Below are 20,257 nucleotides of genomic sequence, written 5' to 3' on the forward strand. Positions count from 1 at the left end.
TTCTTATGGGGGAAACATGTTCACACATTTCGACATACTGTACAACATTTCTACTTTATTCAACAAAGCCAGAATGACAGACCATGTTAGAGGGAGGGAGTGATCAGCTGGTTTGAAACAAACAATGATTACAGGCGAGGTGTTTTACCATAGATGAATTAGAGATAGTGTTTCTTAGAATTATGCACAAATAGACAATGGCGATCCATATCTCAATATGTTAACACAAAACTGTCATGAGAACAATAGAAAACATTACAACTACTGTTTTACACAATTCGATCAAGTGTTTCATAAGAACAAGAAGGCCAGTAATGGATTGTGTGCAGAGACATTGTAGTGCTTTTCTACGTCCTTAAAAGGAAGTCATGGCTGACCCTTAGGAGTACTGTTAAGTGTACTGAGGCATGTTCTCAAAACGCTAATACTATACACTTCCTCTTTCAAGTAACATTTTAGAAGTTAGTTGTTTCTTGTAAAACAGTAAGAGCAAGAGGCAGAAGTTTACCTTCATGTTGGGAGAGCATGTTAAAGGAAACATTCACCCATTTTGAATGTTATACCGTTTTTGTGCATCTATTTGCCATTCAAGCAGGCATAAATACAGCTGAAAGGGCAAATTTTACGTCATACCCGCTGTATTTCTATGACGCTAAAGACGTCATACCCGCTGTATTTCTATGACACTAAAGACATCATACCCCTGTATTTCTATGACACTAAAGACATCATACCCGCTGTATTTCTATGACACTAAAGACATCATACCCGCTGTATTTCTATGACACTAAGGACGTCATACCGGCTGTATTTCTATGATGCAAAAGACGTCATACCCGCTGTATTTCTATGACACTAAAGACGTCATACCCGCTGTATTTATGACACTAAAGACGTCATACCGGCTGTATTTCTATGACACTAAAGACGTCATACCCGCTGTATTTCTATGACACTAAAGACGTCATACCCGCTGTATTTCTATGACACTAAAGACGTCATACCCGCTGTATTTCTATGACACTAAAGACGTCATACCGGCTGTATTTCTATGACACTAAAGACGTCATACGTATTTCTATGACACTAAAGACGTTGTATTTCTATGATGCAAAACATGGCATACTGGCTGTATTTCTGCATGTTTGAACAGCGAATAGCTCAGATACACATGAAAATCCCCAGGAATCGATAGAACATCGCTCAGAGATGCACAAAAATGATATAACATTCTAAATGGGTGAATCTTTCCTTTAATAGAACAGCAATAATCTTAACACAGATTCCTTCCTGGTCACTTACGGCTTTTACCTTCCCTGGTAATGACTACTGATTGGTTGATAAAAAAATAATTCTAACAGGAGGACCGAGGCAGAATTGAGAAGTTGTAGAGCAGCATTAGAATTTGAGTTCGCTGGGCATGTCTGTGCCCTGTAGGCCTGCCAGCAGATTGTTTGCGGACAGCTCTGCCATGATGCCACGTGTGGAGTAGGTAGCACTGCCAATGTGGGGCAAGACCACTGCAGGTGGACAGAGGAGAGAAAAGTATTAGCAGGGATATGATCGGATTGCACAATATACACTGAACAAAAATATAAACAACATGTAAACTGTTGGTCCCATGTTTCATGAGCAGAAATAAAAATGTCCCAGAAATGTTCGATACGCACAAAAAGCTTATTTCTCTTGTTTATATCCCTGTTAGTGAGGATTTCTCCTTTGCAAAGATAATCCATCCACCTGAAAGGTGTGGCATATCAAGATGCTGATTAAACAGCATGATCATTACACAGGTGCACCTTGTGCTGGGGACAATAAAAGGCTACTAAAATGTGCAGTTTTGTCACACAACACACTGCCACAGATGTCTCAAGTTTTGAGGGAGTGTGCAATTGGCATGCTGACTGCAGGAATGTCCAACCGAGCTGTTGCCAGATAATTTAATGTGAATTTTTCTACCATAAGCCGCCTCCAACGTTGTTTTAGAGAATTTGGCAGTACGTCCAACTGGCCTCACAACCGCAGACCACGTGCATGGCGTCGTGTGGGTGAGCGGTTTGCTGATGTCAACGTTGTGAACAGAGTGCCACGTGGTGGCGGTGGGGTTATGGTATGGGGAGGTATAAGCTACGGACAACAAACACAATTGCATTTTATCGAAGGCAATTTGAATGCACAGAAATACCATGACTAGATCGTGAGGCCCATTTTTTAAAGGTATCTGTGACCAACAGATGCATATCTGTGACAAACAGATGCATATCTGTATTCCCAGTATTGTGAAAATCCATAGATTAGGGCCTAATTAATTTATTTCAATTGACTGAGTTCATTACATAAAACTGTAACTCAGTAAAATATTTGAAATTGTTACATGTTGCATTTATATTTTGTTCAGTATAAATCATCTCTGGGGAAAAGCAACTGGTTCATTTTAATGAGCAGACGTAAAAAAAAAGAGAGTATTCTTGATTCCCCTGGAAAGACCACAACAATGATTAGAGATGAATCATAGACAATAAAACAGAGTAAACTGGCTTCCATCCCTGTGTCTCCATATACTCACCACAGTTTTTGAGGGTGAGGAGGGGGTGGTCGGTGGGGAGTGGTTCTGGGGTTGTGACGTCCAGCCCAGCACAAGCTATCTGACCACTGGACAGAGCCTGGTACAGATCCTCCTGATTCACCACTGCACCCCTATAACACACACACCTCTATTTTTATAACTTTGAATGACTGTAACAGTGCTCATTTCCAAACGCAGTCAGTGTGGTTTGATTTGCACTGCTCTACGTGTTTAATGGAGTACCTGCTGGTGTTGATGAAGACAGCGGTGTTCTTCATCTTGCTGAAGAAGTCCTTGTTACACAGGCCTTGGGTCTCTGGTGTGAGGGCGCAGGACACCACGACAAAATCACTCTCAGACACCAGCATGTCCAAGGGCACTGCAACAGAGAGGAGGGGAGGAGAGAGGGTGAAGAAACAGCCAAATAAACACCTCATCTGATTCTCACCCTCTCTCTTATACTTTCCTGTTTTCCATAGCCCCTCCAACCCCGCTCACCGTATTCTCCCTCCACCTCAGCAGCATAGGATTTGGCAGTTCTTCCAGAGTACAGGAGCCTTTTCACTCCAAACGGTTTCAGCCTCCTGGCAATGGCCATACCTGAGCGAAAACAGCATTGACTCCAGACAATCAATCAGTTAGTAAGACATTTTGTCCAGCCCTTTCAGCTACAGTATGGATTATATGGACCACAGGCCTAAAAGGCAGGAGTCCCTGAATCCAGTATCAATCAATCACTGTCACTACCTATGCGTCCCAGTCCAATGACACCGACAGTGCTGCCTGACAGGCCATAACCACACAACCACAGAGGTTTCCAGGTGCTCCAGCCTCCACTGAGAGAGAAAGAGAAAGCGAGAGAAAGCGAGAGAGAGTTAAAAAGTGGGAAATGAGGACACACATTCTGTTTTGCTCATATTAATTGTAGATATAAATTTGGTTCAGCAACACATCCCTAAAGTATCAATGTACAACATGTCAAGAGTGATCATCTGAAACTGAAGTCTTATGTAGTAAATGCATCTGTGTTTTTATTGATCACTGACTTCTTAACCTCCACCACGCCCTCTGGTAGCCGCCGAGCTGTAGCCAGGAGCAGGGCGACGGTCAGCTCCGCTGTGGCATCAGTCAGGACGTCTGGAGTGTAGCCCACACGCACCCCTCTGCACAGAACATGGAGAAGAGGGCACAATGAGAGTTTCTGACTTTCTGATGTGAGGAAGGTATTTGTTCGTACAATCATTGCTTGAATTGGGCCGGAGCCGCCTGGAGCGCCGTACTGGCACCTCAAATTTTTCCGGGAACTGCTTACCGGCTCCTCTATAAAACAAAGTGACATATCAGCGGCCCAGACACAAAAGATTGATCAAAGTGGAGTGAAGGCGGGGTGAAGGCTCGATCTGCATTGAATAGCAATTGAGAGTGGGGATCCATATCCTGATTCTGCTTTGTTCAAGTTTATTTTCCGCTAGTCTGTGAATCCGGTGTATGCGTGGCAGTAGACTGTTCCAGTTTGAGAATGTGCCAGCCTGAATGAGCAGGATGCGATGTTCCAAGTTGTCAAATTAGGTTTCTTAAGGTCATGAACATCCTTTTTTTTTTTTTACCCTTTTTCTCCCCAATTTCGTGGTGTCCAATTGTTTTAGTAGCTACTATCTTGTCTCATCGCTACAACTCCCGTACGGGCTCGGGAGAGACGAAGGCTGAAAGTCATGCGTCCTCCGATACACAACCCAACCAAGCCGCACTGCTTCTTAACACAGCGCCATCCAACCCGGAAGTCAGCCGCACCAATGTGTCGGAGGAAACACCATGCACCCGGCAACCTTGGTTAGCGCGCACTGCGCCCAGTCCGCCACAGGAGTCGCTGGTGCGCGATGAGACAAGGATTTCCCTACTGGCCAAAACCCTCCCTAACCCGGGCGACGCTAGGCCAATTGTGCGTCGCCCCACGGACCTCCCGGGTCACGGCCGGTTACGACAGAGCCTGGACGCGAACCCAGAGTCTCTGGTGGCGCAGCTGGCGCTGCAGTACAGCGCCCTTAATCACTGCACCACCCGGGAGGCAGGTAATTTTATTTCAATATTGTGATTTCCTTTTCAAATATATTATCAAATCACTTAAAAATCAACATATCAGCCATGATCAGAATTAGGCATAGCCTTCAGCGCATCTCTGTGTGTGCTGTGCATTATCTGCATGTGTGCCAGTGTGAGTGGGCCATTTGCCCGAGGAGAGAGAGACATTTCAGCAGCAAGTAGCCTATAAAATAATGATAGACTAACTATATAGCCAATTCAAAACATAATTAGCCACACTAGAAGCTATCTCGCTAGTTAACTATATGCCCAAGAATTAAAGTTGTTGACTCATTGTTGTCTTTTCACCGACACTGTTGGGAAATAAATCTGACACCATAATTTGAAAGCTGTGATTCCCCGCTATTAAACAGTAGGCTAGCCATGTAAATACGAAAATGCAAAAAATTTGAAGAATAGCCTAATTGACAAATAACTGATGCTGTGCATAGATCTCCCCTGAAACATGAATATTATAGATAAACATGTCTTAGTGAGCTACCTTTCTTTGAAGTAGCCTACCTTATCCGTTTTATCCCTGATTCACGGAATGAATGAGGGAATAATTTAATAAAAACATTTTTGAAAGTATTTGGTTGTAATATTGCAATATTTTATATCGAGGGTGGCCAACAGCTACTGGGTGTGTTGGTTTTTGTTTTGAGCCCTGCTCCAAATTGTAGCCTAAACATTAGCTGCTCAACAGGAACTTGATTAGGAGACTTTGGTGCGTTTCAGGGCAGGATCAAAAACCTGCACACTCTGTAGCTCTCCAGATGGAGGGGTGACCACGTACATTTTATACAGTAGCCTAACAGTGCAGTTATTCTACTCTGTACGGGGTAAAGGGCACAACGGCAGGAAAGTGGCAAGAAAAAGTATGTGAACCATTTGGAATTACCTGGATTTCTGCATACATTTTTACATAGATGAAGATCTGATCTTCATCTAAGTCACAACAATAGACAAACAGTGTGCTTAAACTAATAACACACAAATTGTATTTTTCTTGTCTATATTGAATGCAATATTTAAACATTCACAGTGTAAGTTGGAAAAAGTATGTGAACCCCGAGGCTCATGACTTCTCCAAAAGCTAATTGGAGTCATGAGTCAGCTAACCTGGAGTACAATCATTGAGACAAGGTTGGAGATGTTGTTTAGAGCTGCCCTGCCCTATAAAAAAAACACTCACAAAATATGATTTTGCTATTCACAAGAAGCATTGCCTGATCCGAACCATACCTCGAACAAAAGAGATCTCAGAAGACCTAAGATTAAGAATGGTTGACTTGCATAAAGCTGGAAAGGTTTACAAAAATATCTCTAAAGGCAGTCAGTCCACGGTAAGACGGTCAGTCCACGGTAAGACAAATAGTCTATAAATGGAAAAAGTTCAGCACTGTTGCTAATCTCCCTAGGCGTGGCCGTCCTGCAAAGATGACTGCAAGAGCACAGCGCAGAATGCGCAATGAGGATCCTAGAGTGTCAGCTAAAGACTTACAGAAATCTCTGGTAGATGCTAACATCTTTGTTGACGAGTCTACGATACATAAAACACTAAAAAAGAATGGTGTTCATGGGAGGACACCATGGAATAAGGACACTGCTGTCTTTAAAAAACATTGCTGCACGTCTGAAGTTTGCAAAAGAGCACCTGGATGTTCCACAGCGCTACTGGCAAAATATTCTGTGGACAGATGTAACTAAGGTTGTGGTGTTTGGAAGGAACACACAACACTATGCATGGAGGAAAAAAAGGAACAACACACCAATATCAAAACCTCATCCCAACTATAAAGTATGGTGGAGGGAGCATCATGGTTTGGGGCTGCTTTGCTGCCTCAGGGCCTGGACAGCTTGCTATCATCGACAAAAAAAATAATTCCCAAGTTTATCAAGACATTTTGCAGGAGAATGTTAAAATATCTGTCCGCCAATAGAAGCTCAACAGAAGTTAGGTAATGCTATGTTATGACAAATTTATGCAGAAATCCAGGTAATTCTAAAGGGTTCACATACTTTTTCTTCCCATTATAGTAGGCCTACATGGGATAAGAGACCAGAGGCCTTTAATTATGCTGACTTTCTGCATGTAGGCGACAGGGCCGCAACCAATTATTGGTCATGGAAATTTGGTTAAAAGTCATGGGAAAGTAATGAAATTCCATCTGTCAAAATGTGTATGAACCCTTCCACCGCGCACAGCCAGAAGAGGACTGGCCACCTAGTTCCCTTCCTAGGTTCCTGCCTTTCTCAGGAGTTTTTCCTAGCCACCATGCTTCTACATATGCATTGCTTGCTGTTTAGTGTTTTAGGGTGGGTTTCTATACAGAACTTAGTGACATCTGCTGATTTAAAAATGGCTTTATAAATACATTTGATTAACAGATCTCTGAAGCATAATATTTGAGAATTTCTGTGAACATAGTCTAATGGACTGACTTAGAAAAAGACAGCTCCTGCACCTCTTTCCTCCCAAGTCAAGCTAGTTGGTAGTTAGTCTTACCGTTTCTTGATCTCATCCATGGCCATGTGGTCAAATCCGACAGACAAGGTACTTATAACCTTCAAGTTTGGACCTGAACACAAATCGATAGCTACGTGTTAGGAGAAGACAGAATGGGAACTATCATACAACACATTTACAGTATAATACATACCTAACAGCCTCAAATTACAGATTAAATTCACTTACTTATGTAGGCATATGTATGCTGCAATTCAGCTTTTAGCTGCAAATGGGTACAATTCAAAATAAACCTTAAATATACAGTACCAGTCATAAGTTTGACACACCTACTCATTCAAGGGTTTTTCTTTATTTTTTAAAACTATTTTCTACATTGTAGAATAGTGAAGACATCAAAACTATGAAAAAACACATGGAATTATGTAGTAACCAAAAATGTGTTACACAAATCCAAATATATTTTATACTTGAGATTCTTCAAAGTAGCCAGCCTTTGCCTTGATGACAGCTTTGGACCCTCTTGGTATTCTCTCAACCAGCTTCACCTGAAATGTTTTTCCAACAGTCTTGAAGGAATTCCCACATATGCTGAGCACATGTTGGCTGCTTTTCCTCAACTCTGCGGTCCAACTCATCCCAAACCATCTCAATTGAGTTGAGGTCGGGTGATTGTGTAGGCCAGGTCATCTGATGCAGCACTCCATCACTCTCCTTCAACAGCCTGGAGGTGTTGGGTCATTGTCCTGTTGAAAAACAAATGATAGTCCCATCAGTATCACCGGCAAAGCACCTCCACACCATCACACTTCCTCCTCCATTCTTCATGGTGGGAACCACACATGCAGAGATCATCCGTTCACCTACTCTGCATCTCAAAGACAATGGTGGTTGGGACCAAAAATCTCAAATTTGGACTCAGACCAAAAGACAGATTTCCACCGGTCTGATGTCTGTTGCTCGTGTTTCTTGGCCCAAGCAAGTATCTTCTTATTATTGGTGTCCTTTAGTAGTGGTTTATTTGCAGCAATTCGACTGTGAAGGCCTGACTCACGCAGTCTCCTCTGAACAGTTGATGTTGATATTCGTCTGTTACCTGAACACTGTGAAGCATTTATTTGGGCTGCAATCTGAGGTGCAGTTAACTCAGAGATGGCCGCCTTGCTTTGCTTTCCTAGGAAACTATGCAGTTTTTTGTTTTTTTACGTGTTATTTCTTACATTAGTACCCCAGGTCATCTTAGGTTTCATTACATACAGTCGAGAAGAACTACTGAATATAAGATCAGCGTCAACTCACCATCAGTACGACCAAGAATATGTTTTTCGCGACGCAGATCCTGTGTTCTGCCTTTCACCCAGGACAACGGAGTGGATCCCATGCAGCGACCCAAAAAAACGACTCCGAAAAAGAGGGAAACGAGGCGGTCTTCTGGTCAGACTCCGGAGACGGGCACATCGTGCACCACTCCCTAGCATCCTTCTCGCCAATGTCCAGTCTCTTGACAACAAGGTTGATGAAATCCGAGCAAGGGTAGCATTCCAGAGGGACATCAGAGACTGTAACGTTCTTTGCTTCACGGAAACATGGCTCACTGGAGAGACGCTATCGGGGGCGGTGCAGCCAGCGGGTTTCTCCACGCATCGCGCCGACAGAAACAAACATCTTTCTGGTAAGAAGAGGGGCGGGGGCGTATGCCTTATGACTAACAAGACATGGTGTGATGAAAGAAACATACAGGAACTCAAATCCTTCTGTTCACCTGATTTAGAATTCCTCACAATCAAATGTAGACCACATTATCTACCAAGAGAATTCTCTTCGATTATAATCACAGCCGTATATATCCCCACCCAAGCAGACACATCGATGGCTCTGAACGAACTTTATTTGACTCTTTGCAAACTGGAATCCATTTATCCGGAGGCTGCATTCATTGTTGCTGGGGATTTTAACAAGGCTAATCTGAAAACAAGACTCCCAAAATTTTATCAGCATATCGATTGCGCAACCAGGGGTGGAAAAACCTTGGATCATTGTTACTCTAACTTCCGCGACGCATATAAGGCCCTGCCCCGCCCTCCTTTCGGAAAAGCTGACCACGACTCCATTTTGTTGATCCCTGCCTACAGACAGAAACTAAAACAAGAGGCTCCCACGCTGAGGTCTGTCCAACGCTGGTCCAACCAAGCTGACTCCACACTCCAAGACTGCTTCCATCACGTGGACTGGGACATGTTTCGTATTGCGTCAGATAACAATATTGATGAATATGCTGATTCGGTGTGCGAGTTCATTAGAACGTGCGTTGAAGATGTCGTTCCCATAGCAACGATTAAAACATTCCCTAACCAGAAACCGTGGATTGATGGCAGCATTCGCGTGAAACTGAAAGCGCGAACCACTGCTTTTAATCAGGGCAAGGTGACTGGTAACATGACCGAATACAAACAGTGCAGCTATTCCCTCCGCAAGGCTATCAAACAAGCTAAGCGTCAGTACAGAGACAAAGTAGAATCTCAATTCAACGGCTCAGACACAAGAGGCATGTGGCAGGGTCTACAGTCAATCACGGACTACAAGAAGGAATCCAGCCCAGTCACGGACAAGGATGTCCTGCTCCCAGGCAGACTAAATAACTTTTTTGCCCGCTTTGAGGACAATACAGTGCCACTGACACGGCCTGCAACGAAAACATGCGGACTCTCCTTCACTGCAGCCGAGGTGAGTAAGACATTTAAACGTGTTAACCCTCGCAAGGCTGCAGGCCCAGACGGCATCCCCAGCCGCACCCTCAGAGCATGCGCAGACCAGCTGGCCGGTGTGTTTACGGACATATTCAATCAATCCCTATACCAGTCTGCTGTTCCCACATGCTTCAAGAGGGCCACCATTGTTCCTGTTCCCAAGAAAGCTAAGGTAACTGAGCTAAACGACTACCGCCCCGTAGCACTCACTTCCGTCATCATGAAGTGCTTTGAGAGACTAGTCAAGGACCATATCACCTCCACCCTAGACCCACTCCAATTTGCTTACCGCCCAAATAGGTCCACAGACGATGCAATCTCAACCACACTGCCCTAACCCATCTGGACAAGAGGAATACCTATGTGAGAATGCTGTTCATCGACTACAGCTCGGCATTCAACACCATAGTACCCTCCAAGCTCGTCATCAAGCTTGAGACCCTGGGTCTCGACCCCGCCCTGTGCAACTGGGTACTGGACTTCCTGACGGGCCGCCCCCAGGTGGTGAGGGTAGGCAACAACATCTCCACCCCGCTGATCCTCAACACTGGGGCCCCACAAGGGTGCGTTCTGAGCCCTCTCCTGTACTCCCTGTTCACCCACGACTGCGTGGCCACGCACGCCTCCAACTCAATCATCAAGTTTGCGGACGACACAACAGTGGTAGGCTTGATTACCAACAACGACGAGACGGCCTACAGGGAGGAGGTGAGGGCCCTCGGAGTGTGGTGTCAGGAAAATAACCTCACACTCAACGTCAACAAAACTAAGGAGATGATTGTGGACTTCAGGAAACAGCAGAGGGAACACCCCCCTATCCACATCGATGGAACAGTAGTAGAGAGGGTAGCAAGTTTTAAGTTCCTCGGCATACACACATCACAGACAAACTGAATTGGTCCACTCACACAGACAGCATCATGAAGAAGGCGCAGCAGCGCCTCTTCAACCTCAGGAGGCTGAAGAAATTCGGTTTGTCACCAAAAGCACGCACAAACTTCTACAGATGCACAATCGAGAGCATCCTGGCGGGCTGTATCACCGCCTGGTACGGCAACTGCTCCGCCCACAACCGTAAGGCTCTCCAGAGGGTAGTGAGGTCTGCACAACGCATCACCGGGGGCAAACTACCTGCCCTCCAGGACACCTACACCACCCGATGTCACAGGAAGGCCATAAAGATCATCAAGGACATCAACCACCCGAGCCACTGCCTGTTCACCCCGCTATCATCCAGAAGGCGAGGTCAGTACAGGTGCATCAAAGCTGGGACCGAGAGACTGAAAAACAGCTTCTATCTCAAGGCCATCAGACTGTTAAACAGCCACCACTAACATTGAGTGGCTGCTGCCAACACACTGACACTGACACTGACCCAACTCCAGCCACTTTAATAATGGGAATTGATGGGAAATGTAAATATATCACTAGCCACTTTAAACAATGCTACCTTATATAATGTTACTTACCCTACATTATTCATCTCATATGCATACGTATATACTGTACTTTATCATCGACTGCATCCTTATGTAATACATGTATCACTAGCCACTTTAACTATGCCACTTTGTTTACATACTCACCTCATGTATATACTGTACTCGATACCATCTACTGTATCCTGCCTATGCTGCTCTGTACCATCACTCATTCATATATCCTTATGTACATATTCTTTATCCCCTTACACTGTGTATAAGACAGTAGTTTTGGAATTGTTAGTTAGATTACTTGTTGGTTATTACTGCATTGTCAGAACTAGAAGCACAAGCATTTCGCTACACTCGCATTAACATCTGCTAACCATGTGTATGTGACAAATAAAATTTGATTTGATTTGAACTTCTCCTCTGCAGCAGAGGTAACTCTGGGTCTTCCTTTCCTGTGGCGGTCCTCATGAGAAGCAGTTTCATCATAGCGCTTGATGGTTTTAGCGACTGCACTTTCTAAGTTCTTGACATTGTCCGCATAGACTGACCTTCACATCTTAAAGTAATGATGGACTGTCGCTTGTCTTTGCTTATTTGAGCTGTTCTTGCCATAATATGGACTTGATCTTTTACCAAATAGGGCTATCTTCTGTATACCACCCCTACCTTGTCACAACACAACCGATTGGCTCAAATGCATTAAGAAGGAAAGAAATAACACAAATTAACAAGGCACACCTGTTAATTGAAATGCATTCCAGGTGACTAACTCAAATCAAATGTTATTAGTCACATGCGCCAAATACAACCGGTGTAGACCTGACAGTGAAATGATTACTTACTAGTCCCTAACCAACAATGCAGTTTAAAAAAATATCGATAAGAATAAAAAATAAAAGTAACAAGTAATTAAAGAGCAGCAGTAAAATAACAATAGCGAGACTATATACAGGGGGGTACCGGTCCAGAGTCAATGTGCGGAGGCACCAGTTAGTTGAGGTAATATGTACATGTAGGTAGAGTTATTAAAGTGACTATGCATAGATGATAACCTCTTGAGAGGTTCACTGCTATGCGGATGACACACAGCTGTACATTTCAATGAAACATGGTGAAGCCCCAAAATTGCCCTCGCTAGAAGCCTGTGTTTCAGACATAAGGAAGTGGATGGCTGCAAACGTTCTACTTTTAAACACGGACAAAACAGATGCTTGTTCTAGGTCCCAAGAAACAAAGAGATCTTCTGTTGAATCTGACAATTAATCTTAATGGTTGTACAGTCGTCTCAAATAAAACTGAAGGACCTCGGCATTACTCTGGACCCTGATCTCTCTTTTGACGAACATATCAAGACTGTTTCAAGGACAGCTTTTTTGCATTTACGTAACATTGCAAAAATCAGAAACTTTCTGTCCAAAAATTACACAGAAAAATTAATCCATGCTTTTGTTACTTCTAGGTTAGACTACTGCAATGCTCTACTTTCCGGCTACCCGGATAAAGCACTAAATACACTTCAGTTAGTGCTAAATACGGCTGCTAGAATCCTGACTAGAACCAAAATATGTGATCATATTACTCCAGTGCTAGCCTCCCTAAACTGGCTTCCTGTTAAGGCAAGGGCTGATTTCAAGGTTTTACTGCGAACCTAAAAAGCATTACATGGGCTTGCTCCTACCTATCTTTCCGATTTGGTCCTGCCGTACATACCTACACGTACACTACGGTCACAAGACGCAGGCCTCCTAATTGTCCCTAGAATTTCTAAGCAAACAGCTGGAGGCAGGGCTTTCTCCTATAGAGCTCAATTTTTATGGAATGGTCTGCCTACCCATGTGAGAGACGCAGACTCGGTCTCAACCTTTAAGTCTTTACTGAAGACGAATCTCTTCAGTGGGTCATATGATTGAGTGTAGTCTGGCCCAGGGGTGTGAAGGTGAACGGAAAGGCTCTGGAGCAACGAACCGCCCTTGCTGTCTCTGCCTGGCCGGTTCCCCTCTCTCCACTGGGATTCTCTGCCTCTAACCCTATTACAGGGGCTGAGTCACTGGCTTACTGGTGCTCTTTCATGCCGTCCCTAGGAGGGGTGCGTCACTTGAGTGGGTTGAGTCACTGACGTGATCTTCCTGTCTGGGTTGGCGTCCCCCCGTGGCAGAGATCTTTGTGGGCTACACTCGGCCTTGTCTCAGGATGGTAAGTTGGTGGTTGAAGATATCCCTCTAGTGGTGTGGGGGCTGTGCTTTGGTAAAGTGGGTGGGGTTATATCCTTCCTGCTTGGCCCTGTCCGGGGGTATCATCGGATGGGGCCACAGTGTCTTCTGACCCCTCCTGTCTCAGCCTCCAGTATTTATGCTGCAGAGGTTTATGTGTCGGGGGGCTAGGGTCAGTTTGTTATATCTGGAGTACTTCTCCTGTCTTATCCAGTGTCCTGTGTGAATTTAAGTATGCTCTCTCTAATTCTCTCTTTCTTTCTCTCTCTCTGTCTCGGAGGACCTGAGCCCTAGGACCATGCCTCAGGACTACCTGGCATGATGACTCCTTGCTGTCCCCAGTCCACCTGGCCGTGCTGCTGCTCCAGTTTCAACTGTTCTGCCTGCTGCTATGGAATCCTGACCTGTTCACCGGACGTGCTACCTGTCCCAGACCAGACATTTACTCCTGAGGTGCTGACTTGCTGCACCCTCGACAACTACTGTGATTATTATTTGACCATGCTGGTCATTTATGAACATTTGAACATCTTGGCCATGTTCTGTTATAATCTCCACCAGGCACAGCCAGAAGAGGACTGGCCAGCCCTCATAGCCTGGTTCCTCTCTAGGTTTCTTCCTAGGTTTTGGCCTTTCTAGGGAGTTTTTCCTAACCATCGTGCTTCTACACCTGCATTTCTTGCTGTTTGGGGTTTTAGGCTGGGTTTCTGTACAGCACTTTGAGATATCAGCTGATGTAAGAAGGGCTGTATAAATAAATGTGATTTGAGACTAGGGGGCAGTATTTTGATGTTTGGATGAAAAACATACCCAAATTAAACTGCCTATTTTACAGGCCCAGATGCTAGAATATGCATATAATTGGCAGATTCGGATAGAAAACACTCTAAAGTTTCCATAACTGTCAAAATATTGTCTGTGAGTATAACAGAACTAATATTGCAGGTGAAAACCTGAGGAAAATCCAACCAGGAAATGCAGTTATTTTGAAACCTCTCTTTTCCACTGCACGCCTGTCCTCCATTTAAAGGGATATCAACCAGATTCCTTTCCCTATAGCTTCCACAAGGTGTGAACAGTCTTTAGACATAGTTTCAGGCTTTTATTCTGAAAAATTAGCGAGACTGATCACATCTTGTCAGTGGATAGCTGTGTGTCCCCAGAGTTTTGCATGCGAGAGCAGCTTGGACCTTTTCTCCCTCTCTACCGCCCAGTTGAAATATTATTGTAAAAACAACCTGTGGATTGATTATAAAAAACGTTTGACATGTTTCTACAAACTTTACAGATACTATTTGGAATTTTCATCTGCCCGTCGTGACCTGCACAAGCCTGTCGATTACTCAACAAAACACGCCAACCAAATGGAGGTTTTTGGATATAAAAATAATCTTTATCGAACAAAACAAACATTTATTGTGTAACTGGGAGTCTCGTGAGTGCAAACATCCGAAGATCAAAGGTAAGCGATTAATTTGATTGCTTTTCTGACTTTCGTGACCAATCTACTTTGCTGCTAGCTGTTTGTAATGTTTTGTCTGCTGAGAGAGCTGTCCTAACATAAACGCTTGGTTTGCTTTCGCTGTAAAGCTTTTATGAAATCTGACACGCCAGGTGGATTAACAACAAGCTAAGCTGTGTTTTGCTATATTGCACTTGTGATTTCATGAAAATTTAATATTTTTTGTAATTTAATTTGAATTTGGAGCTCTGCAATTCAGCGGATGTTGACGAAAATGATCCCGCTAAAGGGATCGGTGCGCCAAGAGGATAACAACAGAGAGTAGCAGCGGTATAAAAGAGGGGGAGGGAGGAGGTGGGGCAATACAAATAGTCTGGGTAGCCATTTAATTAGATGTTCAGGAGTCTTATGGCTTGGGGGTAGAAGCTGTTTAGAAGCCTCTTGGACCTAGACTTGGCGCTCCAGTACCGCTTGCCGTGCGGTAGCAGAGAGAACAGTCTATGACTAAGGTGGCTGGAGTCTTTGACAATTTTAAGGGCCTTCCCCTGACACCGCCTGGTATAGAGGTAATGGATGGCAGGAAGCTTGGCCCCAGTGATGTACTGGGCCGTTCGCACTAGCCTCTGTAGTGCATTGCGGTCGGAAGCCGAGCAGTTGCCATGCCAGGTGGTGACGCAAACAGTCAGGATACTCTCGATGGTGCAGCTGTAAAACCTTTTGAGGATCTGAGGACCCATGGCACATCTTTTCAGTTTACTAAAGGGGAATAGGTTTTGTCGTGACCTCTTCACAACTGCCTTGGTGTGCTTGGACCATGTTAGTTTGTTGGTGATGTGGACACCAAGGAACTTGAAGCTCTCAACCTGCTCCACTGCAGCCCCGTCAATCTCCTTTGTCTTGATCACGTTGAGGGAGAGGTTGTTGTCTTGGCTCCAAACGGCCAGGCCTCTAAACTCCTCCCTATAGGCTGTCTCGTCGTTGTCGGTGATCAGGCCTACCACTGTTGTGTCATAGGCAAACAATGATGGTGTTGGAGTCGTGCCTGACCGTGCAGTCATGAGTGAACAAGGAGTACAGCACGCACCCCTGTGGGGCCCCTGTGTTGAGAATCAGCATGGTGGATGTGTTGTTACCTACCCTTACCACCCGGGGCGGCCCGTCAGGACATCCAGGATCCAGTTGCAGAGGGAGGTGTCTAGTCCCAGGGTCCTTAGCTTATTGAGGAGCTTTGAGGGCACTATGGTGTTGAACACTGCCCTTTCCCACCTTTTGTCCAGGTGGGAAAGGGCAGTGTGGAGTGCAATAGAGATTGCATCATCTGTGAATCTGTTGGGGCGGTATGTAAATTGGAGTGGGTTTAGTGTTTTCTAGTGTTTCTGGGATAAAGGTGTTGATGTGAGCCATGACCAGCCTTTCAAAGCACTTCATGGCTACAGACGTAAGTGCTATGGGTCAATAGTCATTTAAGCAGGTTACCTTAAGTGTTCGTGGGCACATGCATTCTTAAAACATGTTGGTATTACAGAATGGGACAGGAGAGGTTGAACATGTCAGTGAAGACACTTGCCAGTTGGCCAGCGCATGCTCTCAGTACACGTCCTGGTAATCCGTCTGGCCCTGCGGCCTTGTGAACGTTGACTTGTTTAAAGGTCTTACTCACATCGGCTGTGGAGAGCATGATCACACAGTCTTTACGGAACAGCTGATGCTCTCATGCATGTTTCAGTGTTATTTGCCTCAAGCAAGCTTATGAGTAGTTTAGCTCGCCTGGGAGGCTCATGTCACTGGGCAGCTCTCGGCTGTGCTTCCCTTTGTAATGTTTTGCAAACCCTGCCACATCCGATGGTTCGTCTGAGGGCATAGCAGGATTTCTTAGAAGCTTCCGGGTTGGAGTCCCACTCCTTGAAAGCAGCAGCTCTAGCATTTAGCTCAGTGCAGATGTTGCCTGTAATTCATGGCTTCTGGTTGGGGTATGTACAGTCACTTTGGGGATGACATCATCAATGACTGATGTGGTGTACTCCTCAATGCCATCGAAGGAATCCCGGAACATATTCCAGTCTGTGCTAGCAAAACAGTCCTGTAGCTTAGCATCTGCTTCATCTTACCACTTTTGTATTGATCTAGTCACTTTTATTGATCTAGTCACCTGCTTTCATTTCTGCTTGTAAGTAGGAATCAGGAGGATAGAATTATGGTCAGATTTGCAAAATGGAGGGCGAGGAAGAGCTTTGTGTGTCGAGTAAAGGTGGTCCAGAGTTTTTTTCACCTCTGGTTGCACATTTAACATGCTGATAGAAATTTGGTAAAACAAATGTACGTTTCCCTGCATTAAAGTCCCCGGCTACGAGGAGCGCCGCCTCTGGGTGAGCATTTTCTTGTTTGCTTGTGGCGGAATACAACTCATTCAATGCTGTCTTAGTGTCAGCCTCAGTCTGTGGTGGTATGTAGACAGCAACAAAATATACAGATGAAAACTCTCTAGGTAGATAGTGTGGTCTACAGCTTATCATGAGGTACTCAGGTGAGCAATAGTTTGAGATTTCCTTAGATATCATGCACCAGCTGTTATTTACAAAAAAACATAGTCCGCCGTCCCCTTGTCTTACCAGACGCCGCTGTTCTGTCCTTCCGGTACAGTGTATAACCACTACTCCATGAAGCATAAGATATTACAGTTTTGAATGTCCCGTTGGTAGTTTAATCTTCTGCGTAGGTCATCGATTTTATTCTCCAAAGATTTGACATTTTCTAGCAAAACGGAAGGAAGTGGAGGTTAATTTGATCACCTACAAATTCTCAGAAGGCAGCCCGCCCTCTGGACCATTTTTCTCTGCCTCCTCTTCACGCAAATCACGGGGATCTGGGCCTGTTCCCGAGGAAGCAGTATATAATTCACGTCAGACTCGTTAAGAGGAAAAAAGGATTCTGCCAGTCCGTGATGAGTAATCGCAGTCCTGATGTTCAGAAGTTATTTTCGGTCATAAGAGACGGTAGCAGCAACATTATGTACAAAATAAGTTAAAAACTAAGTTACAAACAAATAAAGCTCATGAAGCTGGTTGAGAGAATGTCAAGAGTGTGCAAAGCTGTCATCAAGGCAAAGGGTGGCTACTTTGAAGAATCTCAAATATATTTTGATTTGTTTAACTTTTGGTTACTACATGATTCCATGTGTTATTTCATAGTTTTGATGTCTTCACTATTATTCTACAATGTAGAAAATAGTAAAAATAAAGAAAAACACTTGAATGAGTAGGTGTGTCCAAACTTTTGACTGGTACTGTATTGGAAAATACTCAGAAGTGCTGTTTGAGTTAATCTGGTCCAGATTATCTCCAGTGTACCTGCTGCTTCCAGAACCTCTGTGTCGATCTTGTCCGACAGGAGGCACAGCAGCCCATGGGCCCCCTCCACGCCCTTCAGAAGCTCTGCCCTCGGAACAGGCTCATCAGAGTCCCACAGTGACACTTTACATCTGTTTCCATGGAAACAGGGAGATGACCAGATTCAAATGAGAGACCAAGACAATTTACAACATTTACTTCATTGTACAGTACTCTCCACATATTCTGCATTGTCTGTGTGCTTTTTTTTCAAGGTCTGTTTCCCCCCCATACCTTCCCCTACCTTTAGTCTTTATTATACCTCATTACCTAAACCAAATGTTACATAGACGTTTGTAAGTGTTACAAAAACGCCTTCAGAGAACCCGCTATAATGTGTGACCTGGAATAAAGGTCATAAACAACTCCAATGAACTTTCACTTTTAGAACAAGGTGTAACATTACCCTCCGCTTCCTGTGTGTCCAATGAATTTATACAGCAAGAAGTAGACTAGCACTAGAATTAAGTAACACAATTATAACACTACTGGCATGTCATGCATTATAGATTAAAAGTGCCAGCGCATGAGCTACTCATTAGGCTAGCTACCAAGCTGATCATAGCAAACTATAAAGTGAAACCTGCATACACTCCAGCCTGTGACAGAATCTTCATTCCCTCCTGTGGGATGCGTCTTGTTATGAAAACCTTCATGATCTCTGTGCGTCCTCCGATTGACGGAAAAAGTCAGAAGTACTGCTTGAAATAACGACCCGAATCCTATAACAGATGTAGCTAAATTTGCGGATTGTTTAGTGTTCACGATGACATTTCAACGTGTGCACACGCTGTTGAACCAGGAAGTCTGTTGGGGTCAGACAACATTGCACATGCGTAGTACTGCAATCGATTATAGACGGAGATTTTTTTATTTATTTTTATTTCACCTTTATTTAACCAGGTAGGCTAGTTGAGAACAAGTTCTCATTTACAACTGCGACCTGGCCAAGATAAGGCATAGCAGTGTGAACAGACAACACAGAGTTACACATGGAGTAAACAATTAACAAGTCAATAACACAGTAGAAAAAAGGGGAGTCTATATATACATTGTGTGCAAAAGGCATGAGAAGGTAGGCAAATAATTACAATTATGCAGATTAACACTGGAGTGATAAATGATCAGATGGTTATGTACAGGTAGAGATATTGGTGTGCAAAAGAGCAGAAAAATAAATAAATAAAAACAGTATGGGGATGAGGTAGGTGAAAATGGGTGGGCTATTTACCAATAGACTATGTACAGCTGCAGCGATCGGTTAGCTGCTCAGATAGCAGATGTTTGAAGTTGGTGAGGGAGATAAAAGTCTCCAACTTCAGCGATTTTTGCAATTCGTTCCAGTCACAGGCAGCAGAGAACTGGAACGAAAGGCGGCCAAATGAGGTGTTGGCTTTAGGGATGATCAGTGAGATACACCTGCTGGAGCGCGTGCTACGGATGGGTGTTGCCATCGTAACCAGTGAACTGAGATAAGGCGGAGCTTTACCTAGCATGGACTTGTAGATGACCTGGAGCCAGTGGGTCTGGCGACGAATATGTAGCGAGGGCCAGCCGACTAGAGCATACAAGTCGCAGTGGTGGGTGGTATAAGGTGCTTTAGTGACAAAACGGATGGCACTGTGATAAACTGCATCCAGTTTGCTGAGTAGAGTGTTGGAAGCAATTTTGTAGATGACATCGCCGAAGTCGAGGATCGGTAGGATAGTCAGTTTTACTAGGGTAAGTTTGGCGGCGTGAGTGAAGGAGGCTTTGTTGCGGAATAGAAAGCCGACTCTTGATTTGATTTTCGATTGGAGATGTTTGATATGGGTCTGGAAGGAGAGTTTAGAGTCTAGCCAGACACCTAGGTACTTATAGGTGTCCACATATTCAAGGTCGGAACCATCCAGGGTGGTGATGCT

At 44.3% G+C, this 20,257-nt stretch overlaps 1 protein-coding gene across 1 annotated transcript; it reads right to left on the reverse strand.

Annotated features, from left to right (window-relative positions):
* Nucleotides 1-35: 35 nt before the first annotated feature.
* On the reverse strand, nucleotides 36-19,209 carry LOC110504913 (glyoxylate reductase/hydroxypyruvate reductase). The gene is made up of 9 exons (XM_021583785.3): nucleotides 18,945-19,209; nucleotides 18,315-18,445; nucleotides 7,155-7,227; nucleotides 3,613-3,729; nucleotides 3,314-3,402; nucleotides 3,065-3,166; nucleotides 2,810-2,945; nucleotides 2,567-2,697; nucleotides 36-1,520 (listed from the first exon to the last, which is right to left on the reverse strand). The coding sequence occupies exons 1-9, from the start codon at nucleotides 19,007-19,009 to the stop codon at nucleotides 1,399-1,401; spliced, it is 966 nt and encodes a 321-aa protein (XP_021439460.3). The 5' UTR covers nucleotides 19,010-19,209; the 3' UTR covers nucleotides 36-1,398.
* Between the last annotated feature and the right edge of the window lie 1,048 nt (nucleotides 19,210-20,257).

Source organism: Oncorhynchus mykiss, chromosome 25, assembly GCF_057628025.1.
Source record: "Oncorhynchus mykiss isolate SJ-2025 chromosome 25, ASM5762802v1, whole genome shotgun sequence".
Lineage (NCBI taxonomy): Eukaryota > Metazoa > Chordata > Actinopteri > Salmoniformes > Salmonidae > Oncorhynchus > Oncorhynchus mykiss.